The sequence below is a fragment of the Pristis pectinata genome, chromosome 7 (genome assembly GCF_009764475.1).
Source record: "Pristis pectinata isolate sPriPec2 chromosome 7, sPriPec2.1.pri, whole genome shotgun sequence".
NCBI lineage: Eukaryota > Metazoa > Chordata > Chondrichthyes > Rhinopristiformes > Pristidae > Pristis > Pristis pectinata.
The window spans coordinates 58,022,443-58,047,801 of NC_067411.1; the positions used below are offsets into that span (position 1 = coordinate 58,022,443).

Consider the following 25,359-nt stretch of genomic DNA (forward strand, 5'->3'; position numbering starts at 1 on the left):
CTGGAAGATGAGATTATTTCAGATGGGTGACTACTGATCAGCATTGACATTGTGGGCTGAATGGCCCATTTCCATGCTATATGACTCAGTGACTTCTTCCAATATCTTGGGCTCTTAGTTTATGCATCTGCCTCTTGGCACCTTGTCAAATGCCTTTTGGGAAACAAAATACACTACATCTACAACTTCCCTATTAACTCTCCTCCCTGTGACAAAACTCAAAAGAATTTGAGCAAATTTGTCAAACCTGATTTGCCTTTCATGTTAACTAGGTTTGATTACGTTAAGCTTTCCTTAATGATTAGTTATTTCCTCTTTGATTATTGACTCTAGCATCATGCCAGCAGTGGATGTTATAATAATGGGCTTATAGTTCCTCCTTTTTTGAACAAGGGAATCGTACTGGCTGATATCTAATCTTCTGGTACCCTCCTGGAACTTGGTGAGTGTTGAAAAATTCCAACCACTATCTCTTCAGTCACCTCCTTGAAAACCCTAGATGCAGGTCATTGGTTCCCAACGATTTGTCCACCTTTAACACCATGAGTTTCTCTAATGCTTTATGCCTTGTGATTGGGAGTTTTTTTTACAAGTTCCTCCATGGTACTTGAAATTAGCCCATCTGTTATCTTAGATTTGAATATTTGCATGGTCCTCTGCAGCAAAGACATGCAAAAAACTGACGTAACGTATCTGCCATTTCTTCATTTCCTGTTATTAAATCACCATCCTTGTTCTCTAAAGATCTCGCACTTGGCTGCCTTCTTCCTATTTGTATATCCATACAAACTCTTAGTGTTTGTTTTGATATTGCATGCAAATTTTCTGTCAGAATCAGACCTTAATATGAGCTTTTTACTCTTGTTGCTGGATCCTAAAAACTTCCCAGTCCTCTGGCCTACCATCAGACCTGCCCACTTTGTATGCCCTCCTTTTCAATTTAACATTAGCCTTGACCTCCTTTTGTTCACCATGGATTCTGCCTCTTTCTCATGGAATCCCACTTTCTAATTGGGATAAACTCTTTCTGAGCATTATGGATCAGCTTTTGAATATCTGCTACTGTTCATCGACTGACTTGTCTCTTAGCTTATTTTTCCAGTCCATCTTAGACAACTTCTCCCTCATATCTTTATAATTGCCTTTATTTAAGTTGAAGACAGTGGTTTTGGTCCTATGGTATTCACCCTCAAATTACAACTGGAATTCTATCAAATTATGGTCACTACCTTCTAGGGATCTTTAACCACAAGATCTCTTATTAATCCTTCCTCAATACTCATGACCCAATCTAAAATAGCCTGTCGCTGAGTAGGTTCAGTAGCATACTAAGAAGCAATCCCTGATGAACTCCACAAATTCTCCTTCTATGATACCCCTGCCAGTTTGGTTTGTCCAATTAATATGTAGATTAAAATCTTCCACAACAATTCCCTTCAAACATGCCCTAAGTATATCCCCATTTATTTCTCCACCCCATATTCACCATGAGGTTACATTTTGGGATCCTATAGATTACCCCAACCTGTGGCTTCTTCCCCTTGCTATTCATGATTTCAACCCAACTAATTGTACATTACTATCCACTGCCTCTACATCTCAACTCAACACCACTTTGATGCATTCCTTCATAAAAATGCTACCCCACCTCTTTTTCCCTTTTGTCCTGTTCCTTTGGAATTTTATTGCCTGGAATATTGAGCACCCAGTCCTGGTCACCCTGCAACCATGATTTCTGTAATAGCAACGTGCGAGTATGATCTAATAACTATCTGTTTGGTCAACCCATCTGTTAACCTGATTTTGAAGTCCCACTTCTGTCTGCTGTAAAATCACACAGTGCCACAGGTTAATTCAAACGCGTTTATTTAGCAATATATCGCTAGGGAGAAACCTCCTTACTCTCAGGTAGAGTCCGCAGCGGAGTTTTCAGAGGTACAGAGGGGGCAGACAGTAATTTATACAAACATTGTCACACACACTTTAATGAGCCAGGCGCCACGGTTCTGGGTTGAGCAGCAAAGAAACAAAGGACAACTGCAGAGAAACAAAGAACACCATCGCACCCAAGGTTCAGTTAATCGGTTTGCAATCAAAAGACACAAAGACAGGTATCACACTCATTGTTTGGGACAGCCTTCCCATTTCCTATTAAGTGCAAGCATTGTCCTTATAGTTTAACTTGATTGCAAGCCAATTAAGTCCGGGACACAGCAATCATCACTCAGCACCCAGCCTAGAAAAAGTGGTTTTGCTGCTCTGGCCTACCAACCACCTTTTTAATCAGTATTTCGTGTAGCCACAGTTCTCATCAGTTATAAGATGTGAATACAGTTATAGTTTATTAATCCTTTACTTCCTTACATCTATCTTGTTGCAAATGCTACTACATTCAAACAGAGGTCATAAAACTTTAAATTTTTTAATGGTTTTTTGCTAACTCTGCATTTGTTTTGTGCTGCATACTTCTGTTTATATTTTCTGCCTTTGCTTGTGAATTTGCCCCTCATTATCCTGTGCCATTGCTCTCTCATTTCTGCTTAATTTATTAAACATCTTGTTCTTGGAACTCTCCCACCTCCATTTAGCTTAAAGCTTTGAGTGTTGTTAAAGCCTTTTAGATGGTGGAATAGGGTTGGGGAGTTAGAAGCTCAGTTAATCACTGGGGGTTCTGACATCCTCTTGCAACTGCAATAATTGCAGATTTGGGAATAATGTCAAGTTTCAAAGTTTGAGAATAACACCAAATTGGGAGAATGCAGTCATCCTGTGTTAATAAAATACAAGAAGATTTTAATAAATTTACAAAATGGTCCTGTAATTGGTAAATGAACCAGGTGTGAGGTGGTTCATTTTTGTTGGAAGAGTGAAGCCACATACTGCTTGGGAACTAAGAAAGTGAGGCAGAGGAACTGAGATCTGGGTCTTCAGATACATATGTCAATAAAAGCAGTGAAGAAGGATGTTAAGGTGATTGATTTCTTTTCCATTTCCAGAAGGATAAACTTGAAGCGTAGAGAAGGCATGTTAAAACTGTTTCTAACCTTGATTAGCCCACACTTACAGTAGTACTGGAGTTGTAGCCAAGAGGAAAGATTGAATGGAGAGGCATTTTTCTCTAGAAAAGGAAATACTGAGGGTGTTGGGATGACTGAGAGGAGAAAGAGATTGTGAAGGGATTTAAGAAGTCATGTAGAGAGAGTCCATTTGCGATTGAAGTGGCATAAATATAAGATGACCACTAATTAATCCAATGGGGAACTTGACCTATTTATTTTAGACAATGATTAGAACTGAGAGTGTTGTTTTGACGAGTATAGTCAATGCATTTGACATAAAATTAGATAATCATTTGACAGGGCATGGTGTAGAAAGATGCATTATTGGGTTAAATGAAGAAGGATGGGAGGAGCCTAAACAGCATGTATACATATTGGGCCAAAAGGAACATTCTGGGCTGCAATTTCTTTTGTAAATTACCTTACAAATTGCATGGTGCTTCAGATGGTTATGCATCGTTAAATATTAGTTATTATTGCAAAATGGCATAAGTTCAATGCTGGGCATCGCAAGGAAATACACATTTCTCTCTCCCTGGTTCTACTCTCTTTAAGATGACCCAACCAGTCCTCGCTCTATCTCCCCTATCCTACCCTTTCCCATAATGGAGGAAAGGTCAAGTGGCATCACCAGCATTGGTAAATACAGGCAGTGCCCAGTTTATGTAATGGGTCTGTTCCTAAGAACTGCTATAAACCAAATTTTCTGTAAGTTAGAAATGAATAATTTTCCCTAAAACCAAGATATGTGTAGATATTACAATTTGATGTATAGACTAAGAAAGACAAAATACCTTGGCAGAAGATTGGTAGAAAATTTTGTTTGAAGTATAATGTTAATGATTATTAGTTGATTAACTGAATTTCCATTTAAAAATGTCCTCCTTAATTGTACTGCTGAGTTTAGACTATTGACTAGTTCCGAACTCCTGTCTTAACTACTGATTGAACTCAGAATTTCTTTGGGGATGTTTTTGATTGTTGTTTAATCTGGAGGAAAAAATATCAAATTATTTTCTTGTGGGATGGTAATATTTCCATTTCTCTTGTTTATGTGAGCTCAGAAAGGTACGGAACTAACAGCATCCTCAGATTTCTATACAAACAACTACCATGTTCCTTTCACTGTTGCAGGTTATTGATAAGGGAAGAAATTGCTCAATTTCTGGTTTGGGAGAAGAAAGTTCAGTATCCATTTAAGGTTGCAGTGATTTTTTTCAGAAGGATAAACAACATCCAAACTTATTTTTGGCGTGGGAGAATTTTTGTAAAGTTGGACATCCGCAAGTCAGATCTTCCATAACCTGGGGACTCCGTGTTTGTGGGAAAACATCACCTCTAAATGATGCATGATGCCAGGAGACCAGAGTTAACCAAAACGGAAAGAAAATTTGAAATGCTTTTTTCTTGTATTTAACTATATTTTCTCTAATTCTTGTATTAAAATGTAATTATTTTGCAATAGAAACTAAAGATAACTATTTTCTACTTTTGCAAATTGGTAAAAGCTAATGGGAGTGGGGGAAGGTGAACAATGGTTGATTAGTGTCAGTATGATGATCCTCCAAAATTGAAATTATCCACTAGAAAAGAGTGACATCGTACAATACTGCATGCTTGAGTTTTGCGCCTAATTCCCAATAGATGTTCCTGTCATGCAAAGCTGTCTTCCTTGAGTGGAGAAATATAAAATATAATTGATGCTATGTTGATATATACACTGGTTTTATTGGCTCAGCAGCTGTGGGGAGTTAAAATACCACCAATAAACATTGTCATTTGTGGGTATGAACCACAAAAGCGACCATCAAAGATGCCAGTTGGTTTATGAAACAAGTGATTTCCCCTTCGGGAAGGGCAGCCTGCCACCCCTTTAAATTCTGGGTCAGTATGGCTCCAGCAGCATCTAATGTGGTTGGTCCAGGAAAGCTGGAAATGGACAAGAATTGTTGTCTTGTGTTACCCCATCCTGAGAACAGAAAAAAATTGAGAAATTTAGTGTGAAGAGATTGATAAGCACATACTGACTTTGTTACTTTTTAATCAACAGACATTTTCCGGCCATGTTCAGCTTGATAACTGCAATGTAGAGAACGGGCAGCTACACATCCATGCACCTGGGACCTGCCAGGTGAAGTTTTGTACTTTCAGCCAGTCCAGCATCAATTTCCACAATGTTGCCCTCAGCATAATTGAAAACTCGGAGTTTATTGGGAGTGACAGTATATCAGTGAGTGTGGCAGGCCCTGGCCTGACTGACAGAAATTGGGCCTGCAAACACTTGGCAGTGGCTGCCAAATCTAAATCTGTTTTGAATTCACCAGGCCAAGCTCTTTCAACTACTTGTAACTCCAGAAATCATTGTCAGAGTTCACCAAGCAACTTTGGAACATTTGAATCAAATGAGAGTATGACTGGTTTACGGCAGACATCCGGCTCCACTCAAAACTTCCAGATGTCCTACACAAGAGATGGTCATTACAACAGAGAGGGATGTGTCCTGAAAGGGAAGCCATGTGATGGGGAGGTGGTAACCTTGGATACTGATTACAGTGACAGTGAAATGAGCACAAGTAGTGAGAATGAAGATGATGAGCAATCGGTGTATAAACTTTCTTACCAGTCCCATGGCCTGAGTCGCTTGTTGTCAAGGACTAATCCGCTTAGACTTCAGAAGAAGGGAGCTGATCTTCTGCGAATGGATTTGGAGTTGAAAACTCTGCAGAAGGAGTTGCAAAAGGATAAAGAGGCTCAGATTCTTGCCAGCACCCTGCAGGGCTGTTTAATCCGAAAGTGCCTCTTTCGGGATGGAAAGGGTGGTGTGTTTATTTGTAGTCAAGGGCAAGCTAGACTGGAATGCAACATCTTCAGAAACCTCAGCTATGCTGTGCGGGGCATCCAGAACGCCAAGGTATGACTGACGGTCAAGATTTTAAGACAAGGTTGCAGGGTTTAACATCCTGATTCTCCAACTCTTAAATCCATATTATTAATGTTTGACAATTTAGCAGCCTGGCTTCTAGTCTATTGGTCTAGAGTCTTTTGATAAGAGATAGAATGTACCTGGTCTTGTCTGCAGATCAGGAAGTGATTGTTAATGGTGATGACTGACATGCAAGGTGCAAGGTTTTCTCTCAGTGCTAGAACAACAATTAAGTAGGCAAGATTCATTTTTTTCCTCTGGTGATCCGAGAAAAGAGTTTGATAAACTTGATATGATGAAGCTGCATTTGCATGGATGACCCTAGAGGAAGGGGACATAAATACATGGACGAGAGAGGTCTGGAGGGGTATGGGCTAGGGACAGGTAAATGGGACTAGCAGAATAATGTTTCGGCACATACTAGAAGGGCCAAATGGCCTGTTTTCTGTGCTGTAGTTTTCTATGGTTCTAAATACAAGGTAATGATAAATTTCAATATATATGCACAAAAATTGAAATGTGAGGAGGAGAGAAAATAAAAGCACCATCTTGGGAGGGCATACTGGTGAATATGTGGTGAAACTATGGATTTTGGAAGGAAAAGTGGGAAAAATATGATTGAATATGTTTGGCACTGGCACCGGTCTTGCTGCTCAGAAGGGAAGGCAGGAGAAGAGGAAGGCAGCAGTGATAGGGAACTCGATAGTCAGGGAAACAGATAGGAGGTTCTGTGGTAGTGAGCATGAATCGTGGATGGTATGTTGCCTCCCAGGTGCCAGGGTCCGAGACGTCACTGATCAGGTCCACAGGATTCTTGAGTGGGAGGGAGAACAGCCAGAAGTCGTGGTTCATGTTGGTACCAACGACCTAGGTGGGAAGAGGGATGAGGTCCTGAAAAGTGAGTTTAGGGAGCTAGGCAGAAGGCTGAAGAACAGGGCCCCAAGGGTAGCAATCTCAGGATTGCTGCCAGTGCCACGCAATAGTGAAGGTAGGAATAGGAGGAGATGGCAAATAAATGCGTGGCTGAGAAGTTGGTGCAGGAGTGAGGGTTTTAGATTTTTGGATCATTGGGATTTCTTCTGGGGAAGGTGGGACCTGTACAGAGAGGACGGGTTACACCCGAACCTGAGAGGGGCCAATATCCTTGCAGCTAGTTTTGCTAGGGTGGTCTGCAAGGGGGATTTGCAAGGGGGATGGGAATCGGAGGAGTAGGTCAGAGGAAGAAGGGGATGGGGAAAATTCAGATCTAACAGGTAGAGAGGCTTTGAGGAAGGAGAAGCAGAGTACAGGCTATAGAAGTAGTAAGGTGGATGGGCTAAAGTGCATTTACTTAAATGCAAGAAGCATCAGGAATAGGGGAGATGAACTGAGAGCTTGGATAAGCACATGGGACTACGATATTGTGGCTATTACAGAGCCATGGCTGACACCAGGGCAGGAATGGATATTGAGTGTTTTAAAAGGGATAGGGAGGGGGGGGAGAAGAGGAGGAGGGGTGGCGATGCTGGTCAGGGACACTATTACAGCTGCAGAAAGGGTGCATAATGTAGAAGGATCCTCTCTAGAGTCAATATGGGTGGAAGTTAGGAACAAGAAAGCAGCAGTTACTCTACTGAGAGTATTCTATAGGCCCCACGGTAGCAGTAGGGATACTGAGGAGCGGATTGGGAGGCAGATTTTGGAAAGATGCAAAAATAACAGATTTATTATCGTGGGAGACCTCACCTTCCCAAATATAGAGTGGCACCTGCTTAGTGCCAAAGGTTTAGACAGGACGGAGTTCGTTAAGTGTGTCCAGAACGGATTCCTGTCACAGTATGTTGACAGGCCGACTAGAGGGGATGCCATATTAGATCTAGTATTAGGTAATGAACCGGGTCAGGTGACAGATCTCTCAGTGAATGAGCATCTGGGGGACAGCAGCCGCTGCTCAATAACCTTTAGAATTGTCATAGACAGGGATAGGAGCAAAGAGGACGGGAAGATATTTAATTGGGGAAAGGAGAATTGTGAGGCTATAAGGCGAGAACTTGAGAGTGTAAATTGGGATGACGTTTTTGAAGGGAACTGTACTGTGGAGATGTGGTCGTTGTTCAGGGATCTCTTGCAGGATGTAAGGGATAAATTTGTCCCGGTGAGGCAGAGAAGGAATGGCAGGGTGAAGGAACCACGGGTGACAAGAGAGGTGGAACAACTAGTTAGGAAGAAGGCGGCAGCATACATAAGGCGTAAGCAGCAAGGATCAGATAGGGCTCGTGAGGAATATAGAGTAGCAAGGAAGGAACTTAAGAAGGGGCTGAGGAGAGCGAGAAGGGGACATGAAAAGGCTTTGGCGAGTAGGGTTAAGGAGAATCCCAAGGCTTTTTACTCTTACGTGAAGAGCAGAAGGATGGCTAGAGTAAAGGTAGGTCTGATTAAAGACAAAGGTGGGAAGATGTGCCTGGAAGCTGTGGAAGAGGGTGAGGTTCTCAATGAATACTTCCCTTCAGTATTCACCAAGGAGAGAGGTCTTGATGACGCTGAGGACAGTGTTGGTAAGGGTAATGTTCTAGAGTATGTAGATATCAAGAGAGAGGATGCGTTGGAGCTGTTAGAAAATATTAGGACAGATAAGTCCCCGGGGCCTGACGGAATATTCCCCAGGCTGCTTTGGGGGTGAGGGAGGAGATTGCTGAACCGCTGGCTAGGATCTTTGAGTCCTCGTTGTCCACGGGGATGGTACTGGAGGATTGGAGGGTGGCGAATGTTGTCCCCATATTCAAAAAAGGTAGTAGGGATGGTCCGGGGAACTACAGACCAGTGAGCCTTATGTCTGTAGTGGGTAAGCTGCTAGAAAGGACTCTAAGAGATAGGATCTATGATCATTTAGAGAATCACGGACTGATTAGGGACAGCCAGCATGGATTGTGAAGGGAAGATCTTGCCTCACTAGCCCGATAGGGTTCTTTGAGGAGGTGACCAGGAAGATTGATAAGGGTAGTGCAGTAGATGTGGTCTACATGGATTTTAGTAAGGCGTTTGACAAGATTCCGCATGGTAGGCTTCTTCAGAAAGTCAGAGGCCAAGGGATCCAGGGAGGCTTGGCTGTGTGGATTCAGAGTTGCCTTGCCTGTAGAAAGCGGAGGGTTGTGGTGGAGGGAGTGCATTCGGATTAGAGGGCTGTGACTAGTGGTGTCCCACAGGGATCGGTTCTGGGACCTCTACTTCTTGTGATATTTATTAATGACTTAGATGAGGGGGTGGAGGGGTGGGTTAGCAAGTTTGCAGATGACACAAAGATAGGTAGTGTTGTGGATAGTGTGGAGGGCTGTTGAAGGTTACAGAGGGATATAGATAGGATGCAGAGCTGGGCTGACAAGTGGCAGATGGAGTTTAATCCGGAGAAGTGTGAGGTGGTACACTTTGGAAGGACAAACTCCAAGGCGGAATACAAGGTAAATGGCAGGATTCTGGGCAGTGTGGAGGAGCAGAGGGATCTGGGGATTCATATCCACAGATCACCGAAAGTTGCCACACAGGTGGATAGGGTAGTTAAGAAAGTTTATGGGATGTTAGTTTTCATAAATCGTGGGATAGAGTTTAAGAGCCGCGAAGTAATGATGCAGCTTTACAAAACCCTGGTTAGACCACGCTTAGAGTACTGTGTCCAGTTCTGGTTGCCTCATTATAGGAAGGATGTGGAGGCGTTTGAAAGGATGCAGAGGAGATTTACCAGGATGCTGCCTGGATTAGAGAGTATGGATTATGAGGAGAGACTAAAGGAGCTAGTGCTTTACTCATTGGAAAGAAGGAGGATGAGGGGAGACATGATAGAAGTATACAAAATATTAAGAGGAATAGATAGAGTGGACAGCCAGTGCCTCTTTCCCAGGGCACCAATGCTCAATACAAGAGGGCATTGCTTTAAGGTAATGGGTGGGAAGTTCAAGGGAGACGTCAGAAGGAGGTTTTTCACCCAGAGAGTGGTTGGTGCATGGAATGCGCTGCCGGGGGTCGTGGTGGAGGCTGATACGTTGGTCAAGTTCAAGAGATTGTTAGATAAGCATATGGCGGAATTAAGATAGAGGGATATGTGGGAGGAAGGGGTTAGATAGTCTTAGGTGTGGTTTGAAGGTCAGCACAACATGGTGGGCTGAAGGGCCTGTATTGTGCTGTATTGTTCTATGGTTCTATGAATAACTCAATTTTAATCTTTGAGGATGGCAGGCAAAATCGATTTTACAGAAAATCAAATGAATTCTTAACTTTGTTAATAGAACAGCAGAGTACCAAAGCAAGTAATTTATGCCAACTATTTATAAAGTGCTGGAAAAAGTGCCAAGGGCATTTAGTTGAACTTTGTTAGCGATGAGGGGTTTCAGTTATGTGGTGAAGAAAAATGTGTAAGAGTAATAGGGTTATAGTAGTGGGGGGGTTTAATTTTCCCAATATTTAATGGAATTGCATTAGTGCAAGGGGCTTAGATGGGGCAGAATTTAAATGCCCCAAAGAGTTTTTTTTGGGGGGCAATATGTAGGTAGTCCTACTAGAGATTGGGCAGCACTTGATCTTATCCTAGGAACTGAAATTGGGTAGGTGGTGGAAGTGTCTGTGTCGTGCACTTTGGGAACAGTGACCATAATTATGTAAGCTTCAAGAGAGTTATGGAAAGGAACAAGGTTGGTACTCAAGTTCAAGTCCTAAATTGAGAGAAGGCTGATTTCAATGACGTAAGAGAGGACCTGGTGAAAGTAGATTGGGAGCAGACACTTACGAATAAAACGACATCTGACAATTGGGAGCCTTTTTGAAAGAGAATTAGTAAGAGTACAGGGTCGGCATGTTGCATCAAGGATGAAAGATGGAGATTGTATGATTAGGGAACCTTAGATGATATTGAGGTTTGATCAGGGATTTAAGAAAAAGGAATCGTATGACAGATTATAGGCATTTGGGATTGAGTGAGTTTCTTGAGGATTATAGAGGTATAGAGGGTATAAGAGAGAACTTAAGAAAGAAATTAGAGGGCAAAGAGGGGTCATGAAATATCCTTGACAAATTAGATTAGGGAGAATCAAATTCATTCTATATGTATTCAGGATTAAAAAGGTAGCCAGGGGAAGAGTGGGTCCCCTTAGGAACCAAAGGGGTAATTTATGTGTAGAACTAGGAGGTATGGGCAAGGTCCTAAATGAATACTTCTCATCTTTCACCAAGGAGAAGAGCATGGAAGGAAGTGAGTTCTGAGAGGGATATCTTAATAATCTGGAGCAAGTCAGTGTTGAAAAGGAGGAGGTTAGATTTCATGGATTGCATAAGAGTTGATAAATAACCAGGAGAGGTGAGATCTATCCTAGGATGCTAGGGATAGCAAGGGAGGATATAGCTGGGTGTCTGATGGAGATTTTCATTAGCCCTGAGCAAGGTACCGGAAGACTGGAGGATAACTAATGTTGTTTCTTTATTTAGGAAGGGCAGCAGGGTAACTATAAGCCAGTGAGTCCAACATTAGTGAGTAAAATTATTGGAGAAAATTCAAAGGGATAGGATTTATGTACATTTGGAAAGGCAGGGGCTGATCAGGGATAGTCAGCACAGCTTTGTGTGAGGGAAATTCTGTCTCTCTCTAATTTTATTGAGTTTTTTTGAGGAAGTGAAAAGGAGGTTGATAAAGGCAGAGTGGTAGATGTTGTCTATGTAGACTTGTCTATATGACATGCTCCTGCATGATAGGTGGGCCCAGAAGGTTAAGGCGCATGGATCCAAGGCGAGCTGGCTAATTGGGTCTGAAGTTGGCTTGGTGATAGGAGGCAGCAGGTAGTGGTGGAAGGATGCTTTTCTGATTGGAAGTCTGTGACCAGTGGTGTACTGCAGGGATCAGTGCTAGGACCCTTGCTGTTTGTGATTATTTATTAACAACTTGGACGTGAATGTAGGAGGAATGATTAATAAGTTTGCGGATGACACCAAAATTAGTGTTGTGGATAGCAAAGGAGATTATCTAAGGCTACAACAGGATACAGATCAGATGGGAAGTTGCCAGCTGGAATTTAATCTCAATAAGTGCAAGGTGATGTATTTTGGGAAGTCAGATAAGGGTAGGAGATATACAGTAAATGGCCGGGCATAAAGGGATGTTGATGAACAGAGGGACCATGGAGCTTCAAGTCCATGGTTCCCTGAAAGTGGCAACATGGGTAGATAGGGTGGTGAAGAGGGCATATGAGATGCTTGCCTTCATAGGTCGGGGCGTAGAATACAAGTTGGGATGTGATGTTGCAATTTAACAAAATGCTGGTTAGATCGCACTTAGACTATTGTGTGCAGTTCTAGTTGCCACACTATAGGAAGGATGTGGTTGTGCTGGAGAGAGTGCAGAGGAGATTCACCAGGATTGGTAAATTAATTTATTATTGTCACTTGTACTGAGGTACAGTGAAAAATTTAGTTTTGCATGCCATCCATACAGATCATTTCATTACATCAGTACATTGAGGTAGTACAAGGGAAAAGCAATAACAGAATGCAGATTATAGTGTTACAGAGAGAGTGCAATGCAGGCAAATGATAAGGTGCAAGGCCATGACAAGGTAGATTGTGAGGTCAACAGTCCATCTTAACATACAAGAGATCCGTTCAATAGTCTAAGAGCGGGATAGAAGCTGTCCTTGAGCCTGGTGGTATGTGCTTTCAGGCTTTTGTGTCTTCTGCCCAATGGTGGGGGTGGGGAGGGGGGGGAGGAGAAGAGAGAATGTCTGGGTTGGGAGGGGTCTTTGATTATGTTGCCTGCTTTACTGAGGCAGTAAAAAGTGTAGACAGAGTCCATGGAGGGGAGGCTGGTTTTCGTGACATGCTGAGCTGTATCCATTAACTCTCCGCAGTTTCTGGCAGAGCAGTTGTCATACCAAACCATGATGTATTCAGATAGGATGCTTTCTGTGGTGCATCTATAAAAATTGGCGAGGGTAAATGGGGACATGCCAAATTTCTTTAGCCTCCTGAGGAAGTAGAGGCACTGGTGCACTTACTTGGCCATGGCATCTATGTGGTTGGACCAGGCAGATGTTGCCTGGATTGGCAGTCTTTAGTTTTGGGGAGAGATTGGATAGGCTGGGCTTATTTTCCCTGGAGTAAAGGAGGCTGAGGGATGACCTGATAGAGGCCTGTAAATTACAGGAGGCATAGATAGGGTAGATAGTCAAAGTCATTTTCACATTGTAGGGGTATCAAAGCAAGAGGACATGGGTTTAGGGTGAAAGGAAGGAGTTTTAAAGGGAAGCTAAAGGGTAAGATTGCTTGATATTGGGAACACTGCCAGAGGAGGTGGTGGAATTGGATACAAATCTACATTTAAGAGGCATTTAGTCAAGCACTTAATTGGGTAAGACATAAAAGGATATAGACCTAATACGGGCAAATGGTATTGGTGCAGGAGGGCAAAAAGGCCGGTGTGGGCCCATTTCTGTGCTGTACAACTTCAGAGAAGCTGGGATTGTTTTTCTTAGAATAGGTTGAGGGTGATATAATCAAGGCATTTAAAATTGAGGGGCTTAATATAATAAATGAGGGAAAAGCTTCTGTTGAGAAAATAGTCAAAACAGTGCAGACAAGATAATTGAAAAGAGCAGCAGGGAGCACTCGAGAGATGTTTAAAATGGTGTGTTATGAGCAGATGAACAGGGTTGTGAATTATAACAATGTCAGAGTAAATTATTAGTTAGTTCTTTTAGGAAAGGTGTTCCTAGAGTGCAGGATTTTGTCTGCTCAATCTGTACCAAACATTGAGCATATGGTTTGATGGCAAGAGGCAGCTATTGATACTCTGAGAAGTAGAGATGGTCCATTCAATGGTGTATTGGGTAGAGGACACATTCAAAAGGTTAATGAGTGCTGTGACTTGGAATTATTAAATGAACTGATGAAGCTTTTTTCTTGCCGCCTTGGTGTCCCAAGGCACATAAGTCAATGAGATACTTTTGAAGTGCAGTGACTGTTGTAAGGTAGTGTTAACAGCTGCAGCCACTTTTTACCACCAATGCCCCAGAAGCAGCACTGGATAGATAATCAGCTAATCTGATAGTTGATGGTTGCCAGTAAATCCTATTGAGGGCAGTAAATAGTGCTCTTGGATTGTTTACATCACCTTAGAAGCTAGTAAGTATTTGCCATCACATCTGAAATACAGCGCCATTATTATTGTGCTATATCTTTTGTACAGCATTGCAGTGTATTATGCATTGTAGGAATGTAGTTTATTTTTTGGTCCTAGGGAAAATTGCAGATACCGTTAAAATCTGTTTTTAATTGTTGTTAATATTTGTGCAGTATCTTCTTGTAATTGTTTTAAATAGCCCCAACAAACATTTGCCCAGTAGGACATAGATAACGCTGGCGGGGCCAGCATGTTGTACAGGCTAAATTTAGATGCACAGCATGTCATGCATAGTAGTGGACAAAGGGTAATAAAAAAACAAATGTGGGCTGGCTGGGTAAAAATTTAATAAAGTAGGAGAAATAGACCATGAAGATTTTTTTATATTGAATTGGATCAGTGCCCTTTAAATGTCTTTAACCTTTGTTTAGATATCCTGCTTCTGTAATTGAGGCCAGGAATGCATCTGATTTATTTGCTCAGGTTGCAGAAGATCATATGTTTCTGGAATTTAAAAGTTTCGATGAGATGATGTATTAGAGAGGAGCAGATTCACGACAGCATTGGTGGTTTGTTCAGGATGTACAATTATTGAGACTGGAATAATGTTAAAGTGAGGATTTCACCAGTAGTGCTATTCATAAAATACTGCAGAGAAAGAATTTAGACAATGCCATCAGATGCTTGCTTCTAAAGGTTTTCGGTCAATTTTGTGTTGTTGGGAATAGGTTGAAATCAAGTGTGTAGGCTTAACTGGATCTAATGATTCAGATTCTCTGAACAAACTTATGATGCCAAGAGAGTAACACATTGTTTCAAAAAGAGACTTCATTTAATTTGGAACACTGGTAATGAGGCTAAAAAATATCTTGCTGCTGGAAGAGAAAGATGTCCAGTGTACAGCAGCCCAACTCAGTAACAGGGAAGGTAAATTAATTAATGTAGTCTGCATGGATTTTAAGAAGGCTTTTGACAATGCCCTAAGTGGCTGGCTGGTCAAAAAAGCAAAAGCTCATGGGAGCCAAGGGAAAGTGGCAATTTGAACCTAAGAATGGAAAATAAAATCTACAGATGTTGGAAATCAGAAATGCAAACACAAAATGCTGGAAATGCTCAGTAAATCAAGGAGCATATCTGAAAAGAGAAACAGAGGTCATGTTTCAGATCTGAAATCCTTCATAAGAACTTGGGAGTCATGGACCTAAAACATATTAACTCTGTTTCTCCCTTATCAGAGAGGTCAAAACAAGGGTCTTAGATTTAAATTAATTGATAGAAGGGCAAGTGGAGAGATGAGGAAAACTTTTTCACAGAGTGATGGGATCTGTAACTCACTGCCTCAAAGGATGGTAGATTTGGAAACCCGCAGCACATTTAAACAACATTTGCATGTGTAATTCAAAAACAGTGACCTGCAGTGCAATGATTTTGATGCTGGAAGGTAGGATTAGGCTGGAGAGCTTTGACAGGCTTTTTAATTTAGGGCCCTATATAGACAGCATTGCACCTCACCTTTTACACCCTACTTAGAAAGTCTTCCATCCCATATGTTTCAGTAACTACTTCGTTAGCATGTCCAGCCACCAAATATTTGTGTATACTGACCTCAAGTACCTCTCTGGTCTTGTACCCAATTTGAAAATGTACTATCTCCTTGTATTGCCTCTGCTTTTTCTTGATGCCCATCACCTCACACTATTCTGTGTTGCATTTCATTTACCATACATCTGCTCAATCCATCAATCTGTCCATGTCCCTCTGACAGCGTGCCAGACTCAACATTGTTGAATAATTTCAGGTAATTGGTATTCCCCCATTTTTAATTGCCTCACAGTAACTGTATTTTGAAGTTTTATATCATCTGCAGAGTTTGAAATTGTGTGCTGTACACCGTCCAACTCATCAGTGTGCATTAAAAGAGCCTTTTTCTGTTCACTGATGATAATTTTAGGTTACCATGGCACTGTTGTGGTTTAAAAGAAAATTATGCTCAGTACAAAAATTATACATCTACAATCCTGGTTACAGAGAAATCCTTTGCAGCCGATTTGAAATTTCCTTTGTGCTTGTATGTGTTTTATTTTGTACTCAAGATATTCTCATATTTAGTGCCTCTGACCAGTTCTATCCAGTAAACTGCCAATTTCTTCTACCCAGAAATAGCTCTTTGAAAAATGCTTAGGTATTTTTAAACAAAACATCTTTTTGTGTTTCGTATCTATGGTTATATTGTTTGGTTTGGGGCAATGATGGAAGCCTCAACAACGGATGTGTGAAAGAAGGGTTTTTGGAAAGTCTGAATAGGAAGAGCACTTTACTGTCACAACCAGTTCCACTGTTTGACAGAACCATAATCAGATAAAAGTTACCTCTGAACCAAAGAAATAGCTATTGTGCTAGCCAAAGGCTTGATAGCCAAAGGCTTCCCAAGGAGGTGGCTTTGAAGAGGGTCTTAAAGGAGGAGAATTTCATCAAGGTTGTAGAAGGAATTTTACAGTTGAAGGTGCAGCTGCCAGAGTTTGAAGGAAGAGTTTTGGGTGTTGGTATAAGAGGAATAGGAGTTCTCATTGGATTGTAAAACTGGAGATGGTTTTGGAGAGGAGGCCTTGGTTTAACATTTCATGTCAAGAACGGCACTTGTTATAGTGCAACATGGTGAGACACTGATGCCAGCCTGGATCATGTGCTTAAATTACTGGCATGGGAAGCCATAGTCTTCTGACTCAGCCATGAGAGGGTTTTCATTTAGCTAAGACTAACCATTTATGCTGCATTTTCACAAAATTAATGGATTTAAATTTAAATTTAATTTTAATGGATAATAACAGAGTGCAATTAATAACTTGTTATCATGATAACTCCTCGGGTTTATTATTAACCAAATATGCTCAGATTGGTGGCTAGCTAATAATCCTGCTCTTTTCCCCTTAGATTATAATGATAAAGAATGAAATTAGTCAGTGCAAAGCATCAGGAATCTTTTTACGACTGGAGGCAGGAGGTCTAATCGCAGACAACAACATCCATTCCAATTCAGAGGCTGGCATTGATATCCGGAAGGGAGCTAACCCTTTGATATTGGTAATTAACACTTGGTTTTGTGTGACTCTTTGTTTCCATTGCTTTTAGGCTTGAATCAATGTTAATAGTGTTTGATCTTCAACAGAAATTATTTAACCTGATTGTCAGAATTTATTTTCAAATGTGCAAGAATGTTTTGAATGTTATTTATGATCTTGGGTGGGGTTGGATTGCAGGCAAATTCAATTGTTTTTCATATGACATTTGGAAGAAGTACTGGATAGTAACTGGCAACAGGAACCAATAGTCCTGAAGGGTCTTGTTAGCACACTTTCACAACTGACTTGAAAAACAGTTGCTTGCTTTGTATAATGGAGACGCAAGAGATTGCAGATGCTGGAACCTGGAGCGACAAACAACGTGCTGGAGGAACTCAGCGGGTCCTGATGCAGGGTTTTGACCCAAAACATTGACAATTTCTTTCCTCCCACAGGTGCTGCGTGACCTGCTGAGTTCCTCCAGCACATTGTTGCTTGCTTTGTAAATGCATACATATTCTAGGTAGATTCTAATGTCCCTATTCTCCACCATTATTCCTCATCTGATATGTGCTCTAAATGTGTTCCATTCTCACAGTGACAGCATGACTTTCAATGATTATGCACGAATATTCAGTCAATGAACTTTTAGAGAGCCTTATCAGATCTATTTTGCAATGGCCAAAGAATACACTTGCCTAGAGTTTGTATTTTTAGAAGAAACACTGCAGTGTGGTAGAAGTGATACTATAAAGCAATGCTACTCACTTAAGGTGTTTCCCCCCTTTTTGATTTGCTCTCCAGTGCAACCAGATACACAGTGGCCATCGGTCAGGGATTGTGGTGCTTGGGAATGGAAAAGGCATCATTCGCAGTAATCGTATCTATGGAAATAAGGAAGCTGGGATCTACATTTTGTATAATGGAAACCCAGTGGTAAGGTGAGCAGTCCAATGTGTCTCCCTTACAGCTTCTTTCATTTTGATCCTAATCTCTTGAACACTGCTGTGACTTCTAGGCTCTGTGTAGTGTCTGATTAAGTGTTACAGATAATTGCATGATCTGCAGTCTTTTAAGCAAATTTATAGTACTTCAAGTGTTCTCTTGTTGCTTAGTACTTTGTGTACAATTAGCAAAGCCAGTTTTTCTAGTGAGTAATTACTGAACCAACAGATCCCAAGTTGCATTACCTCTGTTATCTGTATGTCATAAATAGTTAAATGTAACCTGCATGGGATGTGTTCTTGTTTTCTTTCCACCTACTGTTCAAGTATCAGTGAGAATAAAGATACAATGGGCATTTAGACTTGCGGCAAAGTCTGGGAGCCTTGATGTCAGCCATTCCACTGAATTTTGCTGAAAGCAATGCTTTTATTTGGAAAAGGTGCAATGGAATATTCCCAAGCTGAGTTCTGACCTAGATACTGAATATTTATTTTCAAACGTTAACAATCAATTTTCTCCTAAGGTAATAAAACATAGCTACAGTTACGTAAATATAGTTGCATGATCTGTGATAACCAAGAGTTCTAAATCATGAAAGTCTCCTTCAGGAATGGTGATGTGGAGAAAATGATGAATGCATTCCTGAAATTTGGGCAGATAATAACTTTGTTCAATACTGTATTTCTTGCAGCCTGGGTTTGGGGCTGAAGTACTTCATTGTGAGGCATTCTGAGTCTGAGAAAGGCGACATATAAATGGAAACTTTTTTTCTTCATTCACTCTGTTGGTCATTTGCCCAGTGCCTTTGAAATACATGAGTAAACTTCTAGTGGACATCCAGAGGAGAAATGTCTTAAGGAGAAAGTAAAAGGGTCTATGACTGGAACCCAGGTGTGTACCAGTGGTTACTGTGCAGGTGAAAGTAGAAGATTCCCCTCCTTCGTCTCCACAAGCAAATAAAATAAAAACTTCCTAATTCTATATGTATTCAATTGATCACGTCTCTCATTACAGTGGAAATCACATCTATCAAGGACTTGCTGCAGGTGTTGCAGTGAATGAAAATGGAAGGGGCCAAATATTAGGTCAGTATGGAGCTATACAATTTGCAAAGCACTGGCCATTTTAACCAAATATTTAAATAAAGCACCCTGAAGCAGTGTTTGTTTTGCTATCATTACTGCAAGGAATCAGGTACTTCCTGCATTATATAAAAATGATAAATTAATGTAGCTTATTACTGGAAATCCATTCCTAAATCCAATTATGTACTATGTTTGAATTAAAAAGTGCTGTGTTCCCATTAAATGTCATAAACTTTTCAAAAGCCAAATTCATCAGGGCTATGTTCTTTTCCCCAGACTTCTTCCATTTACACTTTCCATTCTTGAATGTGCTTATGGTTTAATCAAATGGTTAGAGGTTAGAGCTCTTCCACTAAAGTACATAAATAATTGCATTCCTCAATAACTAGCAAAAGCACAGAAATAGTGGTGGTTCTCCAGCCTGTAACATTGCTGGATTAACGAGGGAAAGATTGGATAAGCCTCTGATACTGTACTTCAGTGAAAAGCTAGTGCCTTGAGTAATGCAACATCCCAAGGCGATCGACAGGGCCACTTACAAACAAAATTTTGACAGCCTGGGGGAGAGATATCAGGACAGATGATACGTAGAGAGATGACCTGTGAGGAGGATGGTGAATGACTTCAAGGCAATAGAGAGAGGCTGATGGAATGGGTGGATAAGTGACATGTGATATTTAATGCTGAGAACTGTGAAGTGTTACATCTTGGTAGGAAGGATGAGAAGAGGCAATGCAAACAATTATACATGTGCAAGATCAGAGAGATCTGGGAATATTTGTGAATATTCTTTGAGAGTGGCAGGGCAGGTTTAAAAAAGCAAGCAGCACATGGCTTTACAAATAGAGGCACTGAATACAAGAGTAAGGGAGTTATAATGAACACTTATGCACACTGGCTCCACCATAATTAGAGTACACCTGGTCACTACATTTTAGGAAAGATGTAAAGGTCTTGGAAAGGGTGTAGAAATTATTTATGGAATAATCCTGGGAATGAGAGACTTGCGTAGATAGATTGGAGAAGGTAGGGTTTTTAAAGTTAAATTTTAAAAAAAAATTTTTTATCTACAGCGTGGTAACAGGCTTTTCCGGCCCAGCGAGTCCGCGCCGCCCATTTTTTAAACCCAAATTAACCTACCCGTACATCTTTGGAATGTGGGAGGAAACCAGAGCTCCCGGAGGAAACCCACGCAGACACGGGAGAACATACAAACTCCTTACAGGGTTGTTCTGCTTGTAACAGAGATGATTGCAGGGGGTCTCTTGGAAGTACTTAAAATCATGGAAGGTATAGACAGTAGATAGAGAAAATTATTCCCATTAGTGTAGGGATCAAGAACTAAGGGATATGGAAGGAAGATGATTGGCAAAAGAACCAAAAGTGAAGAAAAACTTATTTACACAGCATGTGGTTGGAATGCACTGCCAGAGATAGCAGTGCAGGTGCGTGCAATTTTTGTGTTCAAAGGGAAGCTGGGTCAGTATCTGATGGGAGAGAGTTCACTGAGTTTTTAGGGAAAGACTTGCAAGGCCTAGGGTGAAAGCAATTTAAAGTAGTTGCAAGTTTTGGGGCAAATAAAACTAGGAGACTGCAAGTGGTCAGAATCTGAGGAGCAAAGAGATGTAGAAGAGTTCACAGTAATAAGGGGTTCACCTTTCAAGTCTGCAGTTTAAAAACTGCTGATTTTGGGAATTCTGAGAGAATGCCTGTGGCCTCGTACCTTTGAAGTGATCACAGCCTTCAGGAAAGGAGCAGAGACATTGAAGAAATTAAGGGGATTATAGAGTTACTGAGATGGGTTTAGGTGTTTAAATGACACAGTGCAGTGTTATGCATGCTGTTATACACCTTGATTAGTATCCTATCGCTAATTTGATTTAATATATAGTTCTGTTTGGTGATATGATACTAATTTTTGCTGAGTCTCAACCCCTACTGCTAGAAATGGATGTAAACAGTTAAACACTGCCCCTTCCATTATCAAATGACTCAAGATTTTTAATGAAAGGGTAGGTTATCCTACAGAGTGGTTTATTATTTCAACTAGTCTTGTAGTTATTGTAATTGTATGTATTTCACTTCAATTTTAGAAAATATTATACGTGAAAATCATTGGGGAGGTGCAGATATACGACGAGGAGGAGATCCTATTCTAAGAAACAATCTCATCTGCTATGGTTATTCAGATGGCGTTGTCGTGGGTGAACGAGGGAAAGGATTGATTGAAGGAAACAACATATATGGTAAGGAGTGTGGAGCATTGTATTTCAGCTCATTAAATTTTTGTGGCCTGTGCAATCAAACCTTAAACTAGGTTTACACTGGTTTGATTGCAAGTTGCTTAAGTTTATTGAATTAAGATATCCTGTCTAATTAATGATATATCTAAGGCCCAAAACTATAAAGTTCTTTCCCTAAGCCTCTACTTCCTTTCTTTAAGCTACTTCTTGAAGTCTACATCTCTGACCAAGTTTTGGTCACCTGCCAAATACCACCTCTTGTGGTAAAACAGCAATTTTTGTTTGGCAATGTTAAGTGTATTATAACATGTCATTTTTGTTAACACTCCTGCAAAGTGCCTTGGGATGTCTAGCTACAGTATAGTACATAAATGCATAATTATACACAATTATAAATGGAACTTGTGCAGACTGGTTTACAGAATGCAAAGCAGAATTATGTAGTATCAATATTCAGCGGCAACGCATTTGGTTCAAACAGCCTCTGCATCAGTTCTCTCCACATGAGCTTTTTGTGTTTCCATGTAATATAAAGGGAGGCCACTTTGGCCCATCAAGTCCGGCTCTCGGATCTATCCCATTCCCCACTAAGTTACCCTGTTCCTCTCAGACCAATTTCTTCCTCCTATTCTGCTTTATTCAGTTCGGTTACCTAGCTTGCTGTTGAAGCAGACATTTATCTTGTCTTGATTTAATTAGTTACAAACTGGAACAATTTCTAGAAATACTACTGTAGGCTGGAGAACTCCTGTGTTGCTGTGAATGATGTTGGAAAGGATGATTTGGAAGTCTTTGAGATCTTCATAATGCATCATTCAACACACCAAAGTAAAAGTTGGATCAACAAAGACAATAGGATTTGCAATGTAATTTAACATCCTTAAGAGTACAAGCCAGCAGTTAATGATGCAATTGCACAGGGTTCTAGTTAAGACTAGCTTGAGTACAGTGCCGGTCACTGAAACTGATGATAGTTGGATTCGGTGCAAAGGAAGCTTACAAGGCTAATTCCCGGTACTATGTAAGTTAAAGCAAAAGGATGGAGAACTGTTGCCTTTTGCCTAGAAAGAAGGCATCTTGGGAGGAGACCTTGCAAAACTTCACAAGATTGTAGACAATACAGACTAGGTAGATTGGAGAATTGTCTCAAAGTAAATCATGTGAACAGGAAAATGATAAAGGCAAACGGTTGGCCAATGGGGGGAAATAACGAAGGTATAAATCACAGGATCGTTAAGTAGGAAGAACTATAGGGCTATAGGGATAGAGCAGAGGAGGGGAACCAGCTAGATTGCTCTCTCTAAGAGTTGGCACAGGCACTATGAGCTTAAATACCTGTTTTCTTACTGTAAGATTTTGTTACACTGAGGATATTCCAGGTTTGCCCTAAGATAGAGCAAAGTGATTTTTTATTTTGTCCTGAACCTTATCTGGTAACATCAAAAGCTGGCTCAAAGACAGCTTTTTATTTTCCCTCTTGACAAATTAATGACCGATTTACTACCTAATAGGAATATGAAATCAGAATCTTGTGATCTTATCACATTAACATCTGCCATTACACTGCTTTTATGTACTGAAGTTTAACAAATGTCATTAATTCTAGCACTTAATGTAAACAAGCCCACTGTGATCGGCACAAAATCCATAGCTGCATTGGAAATGCAAGACATGGTTTCCAAATGAGTCAGTTCTGTTACCAACCTTCTTCATACCAAGACAAGCTCAGAGTTGGAAATTAATCTCAATGATTATCAGAGCTTTTATGCTGAGAACGTATAATCATACTGAATTAACCTGAACATATTTGAGCTTGTATGTCGAAATTCTGTTTGATCAGAGAGTGTTGGCACTTTTTGATCTGATGATTTGTTTTGCATTCAGGTTTATGAAATAATGAGGCCTTGCAGCTGCATTTGATTTGGACTCTGGATAATCTTTTCAGCCCTTGAAAATGACCTGTGTTAATGTCAGTTTTATTCTATAGTTTCATTGGCAATTCTTGTCTGCCCAGTACAGTTATGCTTTCGGTGCTTTTAATAGGTCCTCTACATGATCCGTGTTATTCATGTCCTCAAAATCTTGTGTTTCAGTAACATCCTGTCATTGTCAGACTTCGACTGTCCTGTAAAGTTGCTGTTGTACTTAAAGTGGATTGGTAGGGTTAAAATCCCACCTCCCCCTACCCCAACACAGGGTAGGAGTCCTCTTGTGTCAAGGCAGCTGATGCATTGGAATAGCAGTAGAGAGGGGCCAAGAGTATGTGAATGGGATCTGTGTCTGCAATTTTATCAGCTGCCAGATGAAATACTGGAAAAGCAGGATCCCACCAGGAGTTGTACTTCAGAGAGATGAAAAGGAGAGCGTAAAATGCGAAAGTTTAATGCATTTTCAACAAAGTCTTTCTGTACTTTATTCACCTGATAAGAATTTTATTTCATTCTTGTACATCTGTGCAGGCAATAAGGGCTGTGGTGTGTGGGTTATGTCCTCTAGTCTCCCACACATTGCCAATAACCAGATCAGCCGCAACAACATCTATGGAGTGGCCGTCTTCTGTCGTAAAGATGACACAAATGACTACCTCAACAACCGAGGAGGCAATGAGAATTTCAATGACGAATGGGAGATTGTCAATTGGGAAAATGACTTTGACAGTGATGAGGAGCGATACACCTCGCACAAGCCAATCACTGTAGCACTTATTGAATTTAACAACATCAATCACAATGGCGGTAAGTGGATGATCAAAGTTACAGCAACCTGTGAAAATAGCTCTTCAGAGGTAGTCATACAGCATGGAAACAGGCCCTTTGGCCCAACTCGTCCACGCCAACTGTGTTGCCCAGTGAGTTAGTCCCATCTGCCCACATTTGGCCCACATGCATCTAAACCTCTCCTATTAATGTACTTATCTGAGTGGCTTTTAAATCTTGCAAACGTGTCTACTTCAACCACTATTACTGGCAGCTCATTCCAAATATGCACCACCGTTTGCATGAAGCTGCCTGTGATGTCTGTTTTAAATCTTTCACCTCTGATCTTAAACCTATGCCCTCTTGTTTTTAGCACCCCCTCCCTGGAGAAAAAGACTATGTGCTTTCACCTTTTCTATGCTCCTCCACAATATTGTATACCTCTGTCAGGTCACCCCTCAATCTCCTACGTTCCAGGGAATTAAGTCTTAGTCTATGCAACCTTTCCTTGTAACTCAGGCCCCCAAGTCCAGGCAACATTTTGGTAAATTTTTCTGCACTCTTTCTAGCTTAATAACATCTTTTCTATAAGAAGGGTGACCAAAACTGTACACAATACTCCCAAGTGCAGCCTCACCAGCGTCTTGTATAACTGCATCGTAACTTCCCAACTTCTATACTCAGTGCCCTAATTGATGAACGCCAGCATGCTAAACGCCTTCTTCACCAGCCTATCTACCTGTGAAGCTGCTTTCAGTGAATTATGCACTTGGACTCCTAGGTCCCTCTGTTCCATAATACTCGCCAGGGCCCTACCATTCACTGTATAAGTCCTACCCTGGTTTGATCTCCCAAAATGCAATAGCTGACATTTATCTGGATTGAAAGCCATTTGCCAGTCCTCAGCCCACATACCTGGCTGATCAAGATCCCCCTGTAATTTTTCATAACCTTCTACACTCTCTACAACCCCACCTATTTTAGTATCATCTGTTGAGTTGCTAACCATGCCTTGTACATTCACATCCAGATTGTTTACATAAATTACAAACAACATAGATCCCGACACCAACCCCTGTGGCACACCTCTAGACACAGGTCTCTGGTCCAAGAAACAACTCTTGATGATCACCCTCTGCTTCCTACCACTGAGCCAATTATGAACCCAATCCGCTATCTCCCCCTGGATCCCATGTGACCTAACCTTCCAGACTAGCC

At 41.0% G+C, this 25,359-nt stretch overlaps 1 protein-coding gene across 3 annotated transcripts in view; it reads left to right on the forward strand.

Moving 5' to 3' along the window:
- fbxo10 (F-box protein 10) overlaps positions 1-25,359 on the forward strand; it is a 59,283-nt gene that overhangs the window by 19,370 nt on the left and 14,554 nt on the right. For all 3 annotated transcript variants that reach the window (XM_052019705.1, XM_052019706.1, XM_052019707.1), the window contains exons 3-8: positions 5,110-5,970; positions 17,045-17,194; positions 17,977-18,113; positions 19,132-19,202; positions 21,296-21,448; positions 23,905-24,180. In XM_052019705.1, coding sequence (XP_051875665.1) covers positions 5,110-5,970; positions 17,045-17,194; positions 17,977-18,113; positions 19,132-19,202; positions 21,296-21,448; positions 23,905-24,180 — 1,648 coding nt within the window. The remainder of the gene's footprint in view (positions 1-5,109; positions 5,971-17,044; positions 17,195-17,976; positions 18,114-19,131; positions 19,203-21,295; positions 21,449-23,904; positions 24,181-25,359) is intronic.